A 16280-nucleotide genomic window follows, 5' to 3' on the forward strand; every position below is an offset into this window, starting at 1 on the left:
TTTATTTATATCGTAACTCACTGTTTCAATTAATTTTAAAATAGAAAATTTAATTGTTCCAGAAGCACGAACTTGAAACCTATGCTATAAGTATGTGTCATATCCCAACTTAAACAAACAATTTAAAAGATTAATCTATTAAACAAAACATCAATCAAGGGTACGAGTTCAATTAAACTTAATATTTTTTTTATTTAGGGCTAGATATTCGGTAATTCGGTTCAGTTTCGATTTTTCTTTTTGGTTTTCGATTCTTGTACAATGTGTACCGAACTCCGAACCGAAATAATTTCGATTCGATTTTGTTAGTTCGGTTTTTTTGTTATGGGCCTGTTTAGTGGGCTTTTTAAAATTTAAAATTTTCAATTTTTTTGTTTGAATTTTCGTTGTTGGTCGCCGATCAGTTGCGTAAGGTGGAAAGTGGTCGGTTGTTGCGTGTTGTGTGGTCGGCTGTTGCGTGCTGCTGGTCGACGCCGGTCATCGGAGCCCGAAAGTGGAAAGTGATGCGGCTACTATGTAAAGAAATCCGAAACAAGAAATGAAGGAAAGTAGGAAATCGACGAGTGACGCCTGAAGACTGAAGTGACAGGCTGCGGCTACTGTGTAAAGAAAGTTAGAAAATTTTGAAAAAACAAAAAGTTTGAAAAGACTGTACTTTTTCTTTGACGTAATTTTCTTTTATATTTAAATTATAATATTTATTATTTAATATTAATAATTAATATATATTATAATGTAATATATTTCGGTAAATCAAAATACTGAATAATACAAAAATTATATATCAAAATACCGAAAAATACAAAAACATATACCGAAGACCGAACCGAAAATCAAAATACCGAAACCGAAATACTGAAATACTTCGGTTCGGTTCGGTATTTCGGTTTTTCGGTGTTTATGCCCAACCCTATTTTTATTTAGACATAATTTAACTTTGAATTTCTCATTTTATCACTAATTAATAAAATAATAAGTTATTTTTACCACAAATTTCAACTTGATTTTTCAAAATTATGTACCTAATCACATAAATTAAGAAGGATTATCAACCAAAAGTAAAATCTTGCTTTGCAAACAAGAAAAGGGAATGCCTTTTATGCAGTATATGAGGCATGTGTATGACAAAATGCAAACATCTTAAAGCAAACCCCTACTGAAAAAGTCCCCAACAACTATATTGATTTGTTTCAAATTATTTAATCTATTTTAGTTTGATAAAAAAAACTTTAAAAAAAGGAATTTAAATTTTATGATATTAAATTAAAGATTTGTCAAAATGAAGTAAAATATCATTTAATCTTGTGTAAATAGTACACCTAATTGCACATGACAAACTCAATAAGACTCTCTCTCTCTTTTACTCTATTATTTCAATTTTATAATGGTTGTTATGTTCATAATGTTATTAATTTCCATTATATTGGTGTTATCAAGGATTGACAAGATTTGAATTAATTATGTTGCTTATGGTTAAACTAATAAATACTCCTTCCGTCCATTTTTTGTTGTTATGTTGCGTTTTTTAAAAGTCGATTGATTACATTAATTTGATATTTAAACAAAAAATTTAGATATTCAAAAACTATATGAAAAGTACTATAAGTTACAATTTTTTATATATCAATATGATGAGAAAATACATCATAAAATATTAGTCGAAGTTCTTATCGTTTGATTCTGAAAAAGTAAATTGTGACAACTAAAAGTAGACGGATGGAGTAAATTTTAAGCAAAGCAGAAACAAACATCAGGCAACTTATTTTCATATGCCTAATTCTTGATTACAAAATAACTATTCCCTTCGTTTATTTTTAGTTGTTCATTATATTAAAAATAGATATTTAGTTTACTTGTTCAATTTGAAAAATTAAGAGATTGTTTATCTTTTTATATTTATTTTACCTTTATTATAAATACTATTCATTTTTCAACATTTTAGATGACTTATACAATATACTTTTTTTGTGTCAATTTATTTATGTTACTTTCATTTTTAGTTTATTTAGACGAAATGTCACTTTTTTTTGCAACTTTTTAATTATAAATTTTTGCATGACATATTTAGAACCACAAGATTAAAATACATTTTGGTGCATTCAACATTCTTTAGCTTAATAACACAAGATTCAAAACTTTTCTTTACTTTTTAAAATTTTGTATCAAGTCAAAATCCATACAAACAAATTACCAGAGGAGTAATATAGTAAATAGGATTGGTATACTGAAATAATTATTTTATTTATTATTTTTAAAAGATTTATCAAGTTAAATATCGATAAATAAAGATTGACAAAGAAGTATTTAATATTTGTACGAATGAGAGATAGGTACATGTTGAATTTAATAGAGTTAATATTCAAAAACACACAAGTATCTTAATTTTTTCAAATTTCAAACATATCCAATCACCTCAATTATCAATTCTTTCTTTTTTTTCTACCTAAAAATATCACCATTGTTCAAATTACAGATAAAAAAATTAATAATTAAAATAAACTGTATTTGATAGAAAAAAAAAAGAACATAAAATAGATAGAGTAGAGCAGAGGCAGTATGTGATAAAAAATTTCCTGACTACTTTATTATGTTGCCTGCACCAGTCCTTTTATAAAACAAATACATTGCAAAAAAACTAAAGCTAAAAATTAGGAACCACACTCCAAGATTTTCTCCTAAAAACTTGACAACAACCCACATTTAAACCTCTTCCTAAAGACTAGGACAAACATAACGATAGATATTTTATTCCTAACATAACTTATTAAAACTAACACCCTCCCTTAAACTGAAAGCTTTCAAGCTTCAACTTAAGTTCAGCTTCTTGAGCTCTTCCATAGTGCCGATACCCATCAACCTCCTCAATTTTTGGAAAGTGAGAAACCTGAGAGGTTTAGTAAAAATGTCTGCCAACTGATTTTCACTTCGGCAGTACTGCAGCTCTATTGTTCCTTCATTATTGAGATCTCGCAAGAAATAATACTTCACATCAATGTGCTTGCTTCTTCCATGAAAAACAAGATTTTTTTATAGCTTAATGGCAGAGTTATTGTCACAGAAAATTGTAGTTGCTTTTTCTTGTTTGACTTGTAGTTCTTCAAGAATCCTCCTCAACCAAACAGCTTGACAAGCACAAGCTGTAGCAGCAACAAATTCAGCTTCAGTACTAGATAAAGTGACAATTTTTTGCTTACTGGAAGACCATGAAACAGCCGTTGTGCCTAGTAAATAAACATAGCCTGAAGTACCCTTTCTGTCGTCTAGATCTCCTGCGTAGTCGTTGTCAGCAAAACCAATCAAATCAGATTTTTCACCCTTCTTGTAGAACAAACCAAAATTCTTAGTTCCTTGTAAGTAGCGAAGGATCCTCTTGGCAGCTAGCAAGTGAATTTTTGCTGGACTCTCCATATACCTGCTTATAAGACTTACAACATACATGATGTCAGGCCTTGTAGCAATAATATACATCAAACTACCTACAATTTGCCTGTAGAACGTGTTGTCTACCATATCTCCTCTTCCAACTTTGTTTAGCTTCAAACCTAATTCAACTGGAGTATCAACGGGATTGGAATTCTTCATCTTGAATCGATCTAAAATTTCCCGCACATATTTCTTTTGGGAAACAAATATCCCATCAACAGATTGCACTATTTCTAAACCAAGAAAATAATGCATCTTACCAAGATCAGACATCTCGAATTCATCCATCATAGATCTCTTAAAATTAGAAAACATGACATAATCATTCCCAGTAAATATAAGATCATCAACATATAAACACACTCTGAGCATTTTTCCAGATTCTCCAATTTTAACAAAGAGAGAGCGTTCATATGGACATTTCTGGAAACCAAATTTTAGAAAGTAAGCCTCAATGAGACTATACCAAGCTCGTGGAGCTTGTTTTAGTCTGTAAAGAGCCTTTTTCAACTTGTATACCTTATGCTCATCTCCAATTTTTATGTAATCAGAAGGTTGCTCGATAAATACCTCTTCCTCCAAGTATCCATTTAGGAAAGCTAATTTGACATCTAACTGAAAGATAGGCCACAAATTTTGTGCCGCCACGGCAATTATCATTCTGATGGTGTCATGCCTTGCAACTGGAGCAAAGACTTCTGTGTAGTCCACACTATGTTCCTGTTTGTATCACTTAGCCACTAATCGCGCCTTATACTTGTCTATTTTACCATTTTTTTTAGTTTCGTCTTATAGACCCACTTGACACCTATGATTTTGTGCCCGTTTGGAAGATCTGATAACTCCCAGGTGCTATTTCTTTCAATAGCATCAATCTCATCATCCATAGCTTTTCTCCATTTTTCCTTTTTGACGACATTCTCAAAGGTTGTAAGATCGCAATCTGCAAACAATGCAAAGTTGGAAACATCTTCAATAACATGAATTCCTATTACCTTATAGTCCATCATCCACACAGGCCTTCTGCGACTATGACGAAGAGACTAATCAGGTGCATCAATTTTTTCCAAAACTGGTGGTGAAATTTCATCAACTGCTTTAGTAGAAATTTTGGGTGTTGCAACTGCTTCTTCGACTTCATTATTAATTAAGATAGGAGTAGATTGATGTATATTCCAATCCCAAGTGTTCTCCTCATCAAAAACTGCATCTCTGCTGGTCACAACCTTTTTTGTCAATAGATTGAATAGCGTGTATGCCTTGGATGCCTCGCTAAAACCAAGAAAAACACATTTCTCACCTCTATCATCAAGTTTCTTTCTTTTTGCTTCTGGAACATGTGCATAAGCAATGGACCCGAAAATTTGAAGTGATCTACTGCCGGTTTCCTTCCTCTCCAAGCTTCCTCGGGTGTTACATGTGGGACTTCTATTCAAGATGTGAATGCTCCAATTCACTGCTTCTGGCCAAAATTCCTTTGGAACTCTTCCCCGAGCCAGCAAACTACGAACCATGTTAAGAATAGTTATATTCTTCCTCTCTGCCACACCGTTTTGCTGCGGTGTATATGTTGTTGTGAGTTGTTTTTGAATGCCACGAGTCTCACAAAATCCATCAAATACCTTAGAGCAATATTCTCCTCCGCGATCTGTCCGAAAGTTCTTAATGGTCCTGCCAGTCTCATTCTCCACACGTGCTTTGAAGCTTTTAAATACATTAAAAGCCTTCGATTTTTCTTGCAGAATGTACACCCAAGTCTTCCTGGAATAATCATCAATAAATGTAATAAAATACCTTTTACCCCGATTAGATTGGTGTTAATGGCCCACAAATATCCGAGTGAACCAGTCCTAGTACCTCTTTGGCTCTCCATGACTTATTTTTGGGAAATTGAGAACGATGTTGTTTTCTAACAACACATTCTTCACAAACTTGAGATGGAACAACAGTTTCAGGAAGCCCCATCACCATACTCTTCCTTTGAAGGATCTTCAAGCCACCAAAGTTCAAGTGACCATATCGAAAATGCCATAACCATGATGGATTTTTCATTTCCGCCATATAGCAAGATTGGACATTTTTAATCTTCAAATGAAACAACATGTTCTGACTCATTTTCACAAAAGCAATAACTCCTATGGAGGGATCATAAATTTCACATGTATCATTCCTTAATGTGATGACGTGCCCTTTTTCTAACAGCTGACCAGCACTAAATAAATTATTTTTCAATGCAGGAACATAAAACATATTATCTATGATTTCAACAGATCCATTTTTTGTTCTAAAATTGATATTACCCTTTCCCATCACATTCACTGATGAGAGATCACCAAAACTAACTGTCGACCAAAAGTTTTCATTTAGATTAGTAAAAGAAGACTTACTTCCAATCATATGGTTACTACAACCGGTATCCACATACCAAATAACTTTGCTCCTTGGGCTCGTTATCAACATGAACTGCCATTAACAAGGTTTATCCTCCCTTACTCTCAGCAAAATTTGACTTTTCTTCCTTCTCATTAGGCAGCCTTGTACGACATTCAGAACGATAATGACCAAATTTATGGCAATGATAACATTCTATCTTAGATTTGTCAAAAGCTCTTCCTCTACTTTTGTTGTAGTCATCATTGGCTCTAAAATTTCTGTTGCCATACTTGTTGCCTCCATTTCTATTTCCTCGATCTCCTCTACCTCTACCCCTTCCTCTACAGTTGGAAGAATTAAAAGTAGACGCCTTCAAGACTTGCTCATCAGAAGTTGAATGTCAATTCATCTTCTGCTCGTGCACCAATAAGGAGCTTTGCAATTCGTCAAGCGATAACTCATCTATATCTTTTGACTCCTCAATGGAGCAAACGACATAATCATACTTCGGCGTCAAAGAGCGTAATATTTTTCTCAACAATTGTGATTCGGTTCATCTGCTCACCATGGAATTGCATTTTGTTGCTAATCTCCATTGTTCTAGCGCAGTAACTCATTACAAACTCTCCTTCCTTCATCTGCAAGGTCTCAAAATCTCTTCTTAAGGCTTAAAGTTGTGCGCGCTTCACTCTAGCAGTGCCTTGATATTTCTTTTTCATGGAGTTCCATATATCTTTAGAAGTTTCTTTGCAAAGAATAGTTTCTAAGATAGGACGTTCAATAGACTGAAAAAGGTAATTTTTTGCCTTCAAATCTTTCAGCTTTCTTGCTTCAAACTTTGTCGTTTGAGCATTCGTCAAGGTTTCGCCTTCCGCTGAGCGCTGATACCAACCTCCACAATTGGCCAATAATCCTTTGACCTTAAAAAATTTTCCATCAGCACGCTCCAATGGTCATAGTGACCATCAAAACGCGGAATAGTTGCTTGCACGTAATTGCTCTTTGAAGCCATAACTTACGGTTTATTTCTCTGTTTTTCTTCTTTTTCTTTTTATAATCTAACCTGGCGCTGATACCACTGATAGAAAAAAAAGAACAGAAAATAGATGAAGTAGAGCAGAGGCAGTATGTGATAAAAAAATTTCCTGACTACTTTATTACGCTGCCTGCAGCAGTCCTTTTATAAAACAAATACATTGCAGAAAAATTGAAGCTAGAAATTAGGAACCACTACTCCAAGATTTTCTCCTAAAAACTTGACAACTGCCCACATTTAAACTTCTTCCTAAAGACTAGGACAAACATAACGATAGATATTTTATTCCTAATATAACTTATTAAAACTAACAATTTTAATAAATAATTAGCAATAGTTTAAAATCATTGAAATTGGCACAAATTAATATGAACACAAGTAAACAACCCTTATTATAAGGAGAGAAAAAATTGTTAGCAAGTCATTGAAAGTTGAGAAGCCAAGTACTTTGTCAGTCTATCAACTATATATCCACTAATTTATTTTTCAATTTCTCATCTAGTGTTTAGAGCCAGTAATGAAGTTTCAACTAAATTTGAATTGTACACTACATGATATATTTGGAAATGATGTTCTTAATAAAAAAAATTCATATGCAAGGCTTAAACTCAAAATCTTTAATTAAAAATGAAATAATATCACTACTGCATCACAATTCATATCGACGTATATTAACTAATCTTGGTATTGTAAGACACTGCAAAAGCACTCTTTAGTCAAATCTCACTCTTCTAGGGGCCAAACAACTAATCTAATTACTACCAATAATAGAAATATACAGTACACATTTATCTATACTACTCACTAACCCAGATGCGTATTTAAAATTGAGCCAACTAATTGGTAGCCACAACTAATGCTCCCTCGTTTCGAATTATTTATTGTGTTTTCTCTTTCATATGTTTTTTTAAAATTATTTTTCTTTTATTTATGTGTCATTACTTTATAACTAAAATGTTTATACTTACAAGAATAATTAATACTATTAAGGATAAAATTAGAAAAAATAATAATTTTATTTTAAATTTCTAAAATGAAAATAAATGGAGACCGTTTTAAAAAGTCATGATAGATAATTTGAAACGGAGAAAGTAGAAACTCTTCTTGAAGTTTGATATGGAGTTGTAGATCTACTAGCCGCCCAGTTTCAGACTATCGTTTATTGTTCTGTTAGATCACATTAATATATACTAGCAGTGGTTAATTAAAAGTTAAACAAATAAGAGTCGGAAATGTTGTTTTTGAAAGACCTTCGACTCAAGCAATACATAACACGACTGAGTTTGGAGACAAAACAGAAGTAGAATAAGGCATAGCAAATAAGACATAATAAATAATAGAGAAAACATAACAGATAGTACATAGCAGAATAATATGATAAACGAAGAACAAAAAATAAGTGATAGCAATAATTGAAGAACTATGCAAATAATGCTAATATATCTACCCACCAAGACAACTCTCAACTATCTTTTACCCTAATTCGCAATTTTCATATCCGTCAATCTAAAGTCATGTCCTCGATAAGCTAGAGTTGTGTCATATCTTATCTAATCACCTCTACAATACTTCTTTGGCCTGCTATTACCCCGCGTCAAACCTACCCATGTCAACCTGGTGTGAGTTAGGAAGGACGTTGGACAAAATATGATACTCCTTCTATCCCATTTTATGTGACACCCTTTCTTTTTGAATTCATTCCAAAAAGAATGTTACCTTATTATAATTAGAAATGATTTTACTTATGAAATTTGCCTTTCACCCTTAAATAATTTACCACCACACAAATATCCCGCTGAAAAATATTCTTTTTCCGACAAAACCCACCACCAAGCTTTGACAAGCCGCTAACTTGCTCATTTTGTGATAGGGCCCAATCACCCCCACTTCTTCCCACCTCTGGCAGTCAAAGCTATAGGGAGACGTACTTCGGTCTTTCCATCGATAGAAACAATAAGTATATAAGGCATCCGGCTAGTAGACGATAGAAGAATGTAAAGATTATTTTAGACGGTAAATTTCAAAAGTCTTCCTTCTTTTTTTTTTGACTTTCAATTTCTAGTAATGATGAAAAGTGGCTAGTGGTGATTCTTTCAATATCAAAAAGCTAAACAGCAAATGGGAAAATTTGAAGGATAAAGTTACTCAGATACCTTAGCCAATCTTACTGTACAATGAAACTCACTTCCTAGTAAAAGTTTATAGCCTACACAATAAACCAACCCCCAATAAAACTGATAATAAAACTAAAGGAAGAGAATTACACCCTCTATTAGAAGGGAACATTGTAGGTCATATGCTGAGTAGGTCAGGTGGAGGAGATTGAGGTGATGGCTGATGATGGTACTGGTCTTTCGTGTCTCCGGGAGTCGAAGTGGGAGACTCTAATGCAGGACCTGATGATGGAGGCGACTCGGTGATTGTTGAATCTTCTGTTTTTGGACCAGATGGCTTGGGAAGCTCAGTTAGCATTTGCACAACCTCACGCATTTTGGGGCGTTCAACAGCTTGCTCTTCCACACACAGCATTGCAACATAGAACACATGCATCACCTCATGAAGGGGAACTGTTGAGAGTCTTGGATCAAGGATCTTTAGAACTCCTTCTTTTTTCCCATCGGTCATCCTCCTTACCCATTGGACTATGTCAACGCCATCACCAAATTCCCCAACTGGCTTTTTCCCGCTCACCAATTCTAACAGAACCACACCAAAGCTGTATACATCACTCTTCTCATCTACCTTGAGTGTGTATGCATATTCTGCACAGTTCAAATGAAAACGAAATTAGGCGCATACAAAAAAAGAGAGATTGTGTTTCAAGCAATAAGCAAACTTTGTAAGTCAAAATGAAACAACTTAAACGCCAAACAGCAAGTAACCAAATTTGAATTCATCAAAGCACCAGTTAGCAGCTCATCTATGAACAGAGGCATTCATTTTCGACACGTAGTTATCATTGTTGTTGTTGTTCTTGTTAACTACCAATCAAGGACTGATATTCGTGTCATGTTGTTCCGTGTTTTAACAAGGAGACTGATCATTACCAGCTTTAAAGGATCAAGAAGTACCATAATAAACACTTGAAGAGACTGATAAATCACAATTTTAGTTGTCAACTTACAACAATAATAAACTTCTTTTGAAAGGAACAACACACATCAAAACCAAGACTACAAAAAAGTAAAGATTTGAGAGCATACCTGGTGCAATGTAGCCATAAGAACCAGCAATAGCAGACATGCATTCTGATGTTCCCGAGTCTTGCAAAAACTTGGCAAGCCCAAAATCAGCAACGTGAGCTTCGAAGCTGGAATCCAGAAGAATGTTGTTTGATTTTACATCACGATGGAGGATCAAAGGCGAGCAATCGTGATGAAGATAACAAAGTCCCTTTGCAGCCTCCAATGCTATCTTATACCTGGTATCCCAATGCAAGTGACCTCCTTTCTTTCCATGAAGCATTTCACCAAGGCTCCCATTAGGCATGTACTCATAAACCAAAAGATTTGTTTCATGATTTGAGCAAAATCCCAATAATCTAACAATATGTCTATGTCGAATACTCCCAAGTGTCTGTATCTCGGCATTAAACCCGTGATCATGGGAAGAACCACGGCTCATTACCGGCAACCTTTTAACAGCAACAAGTTCACCATTTGGCATTACCCCCTTGTATACTATTCCAGCACCTCCTTTACCAATAATGTTATCCTCTTTCAAACATTCCAATACATCATCACAAGTAAAATCCAGGCGTTGGAAAGCAGTAAGCTTCCAGGCACGAGCCTGACTCGCCTTCTTTAACGATCTAGCTTTAATAATTGCAGCAATAGCAAACACAATTGAGCAAACAAGCAATCCAATAACAAGTAAAAGCTTCATAGAAGGCGAAAATGCACCTCTCTCATGAGGTCGACTAACCCCATCAACAATACCTTCTTTGCAAGGACCCAAATAGGGTCCGCAAAGATCTGGATTACCAATAAATGATGTGTAATTGAAGTAACTGAACTGACCAGTACCCGGAACTAATCCAGATAAGTTGTTATACGAAAAATCAACCGAAGTTAAACTCTGCATTGCAGCAATAGGTGCAGGAATACTCCCAACTAACTGATTCCGAGATACATTCAAGTAATTCAGTATCCTCATACCAGTGATCTCAGTAGGAACTTCACCAGATAACTTATTCCTACTAAGATCAACATAAGTTAAAGCCTTGCACCGGCTTATCTCCGGTGGAATCAGGCCTGAAAAAGTGTTACCACTAAAATCCATTTTCGACAGCTGCTGCAATTTCCCTAATTCAGCTGGAATTTGACCAGAAAACTTGTTCCCATCAAGAAGCAACTTTTGAACACCAGTAAAATTACCAATGCTCGATGGTAGAGGCCCCGTAAAATGATTATTCGAAAGACAAATCTGTCCAAGACTAGCTGAAACAGAACCAGTCACTGGAAATGTACCAGTGAGAAGATTATCTTGAAGTTCTACTTGTGAAAGCTTCGGCAAACTTAATAGCCCTTTTGGAATAGACCCATTTAGAAAATTTTCTCCCATTCTAATCCTATTAAGTGATTGACACTCACCTAAAGATTCTGGAATTGGGCCAAACAAGAAGTTTCCGAGAGTGATCAACGTCTGTAGCTTGTTGCCGGAACACATGTTTGGGGGCAAAATTCCGGTTAATTTGTTGGTACTGATGTCAACGTTTGTTAACTTACTGTTTTTTCCTAAACCCTGTGGAATACTTCCGGTAAAGTTGTTTTCCCAAAGCTGCAATACTTCCAGTTTCGGCAAATCTTCTATGAACTCCGGTATCGACCCGTAAAGCTTGTTACGGAAAAGATTTAGCAGAGTTAGATTCTTCAGCTCTGTGAATGTGAACGGTATTTCACCGGAGAGCATATTGTTTGATAGATCTAAAGATTTCAAGCTTTTTAAATTCCCCAATTCCGGTGTAACATACCCAGAAAGACCATTCACTTGCAAGAACAGTGTATCTAATTTCTGAAGGTTCCCTATCTCCGGCGGAATCTCACCGGAAAGTCCACAGTTTGCAGCATCTAACCGAATGAGCTCCGACAAGTTCCCTATTTCCGCCGGTAACCCACCGGAAAACGTGTTGTAGTATCCAATGTAAAGCTCACGAAGTGTGGTAATATTCCCGATCTCCGGAGGTATCATACCGACGAGCGCATTTCCAGAAACTGCAAGGTATTCTAGGAATGGGAATCTACCATACTCCGGTGGAATACTGCCACTAAAAAAATTGCCACCCAAATGAAGATGTCGAAGATTTGTCAAATTGTAAACCCCAACCGGAAGGTCACCGGTCATATTGTTATTATAAATATCGAGAACTTTCAAGTACCGGAGATGGGTAAGCTGGGGAGGGAAACTCAAATTGAAAATGTTGTTAGAGAGGTTAAGGTAACGCAGATTTGGTATAAACGAGAGCTCTATAGGAATGGGTCCAGAGAACTGGTTAACAGCTACAGAAAGATTGAGCAAAAAAGGGAGATGACCAACTTCCGGCGTGAGAGTACCGGTGAGATTAAAACCAGAGATATCGAGAGAAGTCACGTGACGATACCGGTCGCACGTGACACCTCTCCATGTACAATGACTTGTTGAGATATTCCATGAAAGAAGAGCAGATTGTGGGTCATCGGTAATGGCAGTTTTCAGGGAGAGTAATGCCCGGTATTCCGGCACGTAAGGTGGTTTTGCGGTGGTGAAGTGGAGGAGATGGAAATGGTGAATAAGGGAAAGGAAGAAGAGGAGAAGAAAACGCATGTTTCTTCAATGGTGGAGGGGAAAGAGTGAGCAGAGCAGAGCAGAGCAGAAATGGTGGAGAAGAAGAAGAAATGTTCACGTGTCTTTTTCAAACAGATATATTATAAATGTGTATTTATATGAAATTTTTTAATATATACATTAGAAACTAAAATAATTTTTAAAAAATTTGACACTGTTTGGATGGTTATATAGTATTGTATTGTTTTAATGAATATATAATATTTGAATAGATTGATTCGTTCTTCATCCTTATGTAATGTTAAACATATCCAGTGTAATGATAACACACTGAATGTAATCTAACGATTATAATCTAAGAATGATAGGTTATATGCAAATGAATGGTTCTTCCTTTATAAAGTAAAATGATTGTTTTTGAAAGATCATTGACTCAATAGGAAAACACTTATCACACGTCGTGTAAAATTATTTGAAAAGAAACAACAAAATGGCAAGATAATAAATAAAGGTAACAATATACGTGAAAGGTAAGAAACTATGTGATAACTAAATAATACTACTTAAAAAAACAAGAGGATAGAAGAAGGTCAGCTCACTCTCTTTCACATTCACGTAAAATGTGATAACACTCAACTATTTACTAGTAATATTCTATACTAATTATCGATAAAATAAGCGTCGGACATGAATTGATTGTCATTGAAAAAATGTAGTGTTTGAAGTTCGATTGAAAATGAATATTTAAAAGTTAGAAGTTGTATGTGGACTTAAAAATATATTTAAAGCTCTATGAGTGTAACCTTTAAAAAAAACTTCTATATTTTTTAAAATTTTACGTTTAAAATTGAAATAATTCTAGTCTTGTGATTATTTTGTTTCTTACTGTATATTAAAGAGCTCTAACTTTTAAAGGATAATTTGAATCTACTGAGTACTGAATTGTCTTTTTCGTATGGAGACTAGAGAAAAGGTCCCAACTTTTTTTATTTTTTAACTTTGGGACAATAATTTTGTTCCTCAAAAATCAATTAAGTACCAAAAAAATAAAAATAAAAAGTCATCGTGTTACTTTACAATTTCTTTCCATAGTCAAAAGATATTTGAAAAGAATGATACATTTATGTATTTGAAATTAATTTAATTATCATATTAAATATTTTAATAGTAACATAAATATTATGATATATTTAAAATAATAAATTTTAAAAGTATTTTTTTTCATTAAATAAACTTTATACTTGAAATAAAGAAAAATTATATATATTAATAAAAGAGCTGCTTTTTTTTTTTTTTCAATTTTTGTGGAAGAGAATTCAATTCTTTTTGTTTTTCTCTTTTCAGCATTATATAACTGTTTAATAATTTAAGACATTATTAACAACAAAAACAAATATGTAGAAAAAAATAATATTCCATTCAATTCATTGTCAAATTATACGAAAGTAGTCAATCATGTCCTTTTCATGTAGGATACTAACACTTTCATTATCATTAGCGGTATTAATATAGTATTAATTATCAATACAGTTAATACTTCCTCCGTTTTAAATTATTTATCGTCATTTTTAAAAATAATTACTATAAATTACTTGTTAGTTTAAAATAGAATTAATTCTTTTTTCTTTATTTTATTCTAATAATTATTCTTTAAGATTATAAATTACAAACACATCAACAAAGTAAATATACAACAACCCTGAGGGGTAGCTCAGCTGGTAAAGGCCTGGGACAAAGTCCTTCAGGTCGTCGGTTCGAGCCATAGCAGGGCCACTGGAGGCATTACAAACCGGCCGCGTCTCCAGGGCCCCGTGGAACTAACCGTGGTGGACCCGCCTTGAAACAGCGGGACCCGGTGGGTACAGCTAGTCGGGTTCGCAAAGCGACGCCCGGAAACCACGGTAAAAAAAAAAAAAAAAAAAAAAAAAATATACAACAAATAAAAGTTACTACCTTCATTAACATTTTTACTGATCCACTTTAAACTTTGTACATATTTAAGAAATAACATTTGATAGGAATGTTTTATCATAATATCATTTTAATTGATGTTAAAAGTAAAGTTCTTTTAATATATTAAAAAGTGATAAGTACAAATAAGAATTAATTTTAAAATAGTGAACGAATAAAAATAATGCTTTCGTTCCCTTTTAACAAAAAAAATAACATTTATAAGTGGGAGTCGATCATTGTTGTGTGTTCATGTGTTGTCTGCTTCATACTTTGACGCATTGTACATAATATATTCCTATTTTGTGTCTCTATTCTGTTTTTCATATTTTTCTCTTACTTTTACTTTCCACAATTTATTATTGGTACGTTACGTTACCATTAAATCACACTATCAAACTATTACTCTTATTATAATTTTTTATTATTATTATTATTATTATTATTATTATTATTAAAATAGGTAAGTTTATTATTATACTTTTATTTTAGTGTTTGTACTTTTGAAGTCAATTTTTTAATTATTTTGACGAATGAACATGATTTAGTTATTTAGTTTTTCTCTACTGATCAAATGCATAATTTTAAGGCTAATAACTTTCAAATGTAAAATAGAAATAATAGAGTCATTTATGCATTGATTTTATGAAATGACAAATATTAAAAAATATTTAATTTTAGTAAAAATAAAAAATAAATAGAAACGAAGAGAGTATTTATATTTACTTACATTATTAATTGTCGAGCGCTTTTTGAAATTTTGGTAAGACACATGCTACTCTAATATTGATAAAATAAAATTAAATACTCCCTCCATTTCAAATTAATTGAATTGTTGAGGTGTTTCACACCCTTTAAGAAAAGAAGATTAAGACATAAATTAGGTATAACTTTCCATTTTTACCCTTATTAATTATTATCAAATTTATGATTAAAATAACTAAATATTAATTAATAACTACTTCCAATACTAACTAATGAAGGGTAAAATTGAAAGAAAAATTGAACAATTAAATTAATTTGAAAAATAAAAAATGTCTTAACAATTCAATTAATTTAAAATGGAGGGAGTAATCACTTAACATAAAGTATTACTTTCCCGAAACACTTTTTTTCGAAAAATTTACTTGCGACAAAAAGCATTTTCTCAAGATAAAATGGATTTTGTGGGAGTAATACTTTTTAAAGATTTTTTCACAAATTTATATAGAATATGAAGTGAAAAATGGTGAATACAATGAACCCATATGCAGCATTAGCTGTCCACCCCTAACATTGTCTAACAAACATGAATGAATATCAATAATAGAATGATTCGCACCAACAAGGATTCTGGTGGAGTGATAAGTACTATTTTATCCTTAACTAAATGTATCGGGTTCAAGTCTCCCTAGGTATGAAGTCGCCTTTGTTAGGGAGCGCTTTATCTCTCCAATGTGAGACTTCCCCGGGCAAATTCAAATTTAGTGGAGTTTCAATTTGAATATCGAACCCCAAATGAGGAAAAAAAAAGAATGATTCACATCAGAAGGGCCTTAAGGTTCATACAAATTAAAGTGTCCCTAGCTTGTCCAAAATTTGGCCCATATAGCAAAATGTATATACCCTACCTAACTACCTAATCTGTGCCATATCCGTTTGTTTTCTACAAATTGAACCCCCTATAATTATAGCACTATATATATAGAAGTCTTCTTTTTATGCAAATTTTGAAGACAAAGAAATGAAATTTTCT

At 33.4% G+C, this 16280-nt stretch overlaps 1 protein-coding gene across 1 annotated transcript; it reads right to left on the reverse strand.

Annotated features, from left to right (window-relative positions):
- Window positions 1-9118: 9118 nt before the first annotated feature.
- LOC125810365 (leucine-rich repeat receptor-like serine/threonine-protein kinase BAM1) lies at window positions 9119-12646 on the reverse strand. The gene is made up of 2 exons (XM_049489864.1): window positions 10036-12646; window positions 9119-9594 (listed from the first exon to the last, which is right to left on the reverse strand). The coding sequence occupies exons 1-2, from the start codon at window positions 12632-12634 to the stop codon at window positions 9125-9127; spliced, it is 3069 nt and encodes a 1022-aa protein (XP_049345821.1). The 5' UTR covers window positions 12635-12646; the 3' UTR covers window positions 9119-9124.
- Window positions 12647-16280: the final 3634 nt, after the last annotated feature.

This window comes from Solanum verrucosum, unplaced genomic scaffold (genome assembly GCF_900185275.1).
Source record: "Solanum verrucosum unplaced genomic scaffold, falcon-dt-bn FXZP01000038.1, whole genome shotgun sequence".
In the NCBI taxonomy this organism is placed as follows: Eukaryota; Viridiplantae; Streptophyta; class Magnoliopsida; order Solanales; family Solanaceae; genus Solanum; species Solanum verrucosum.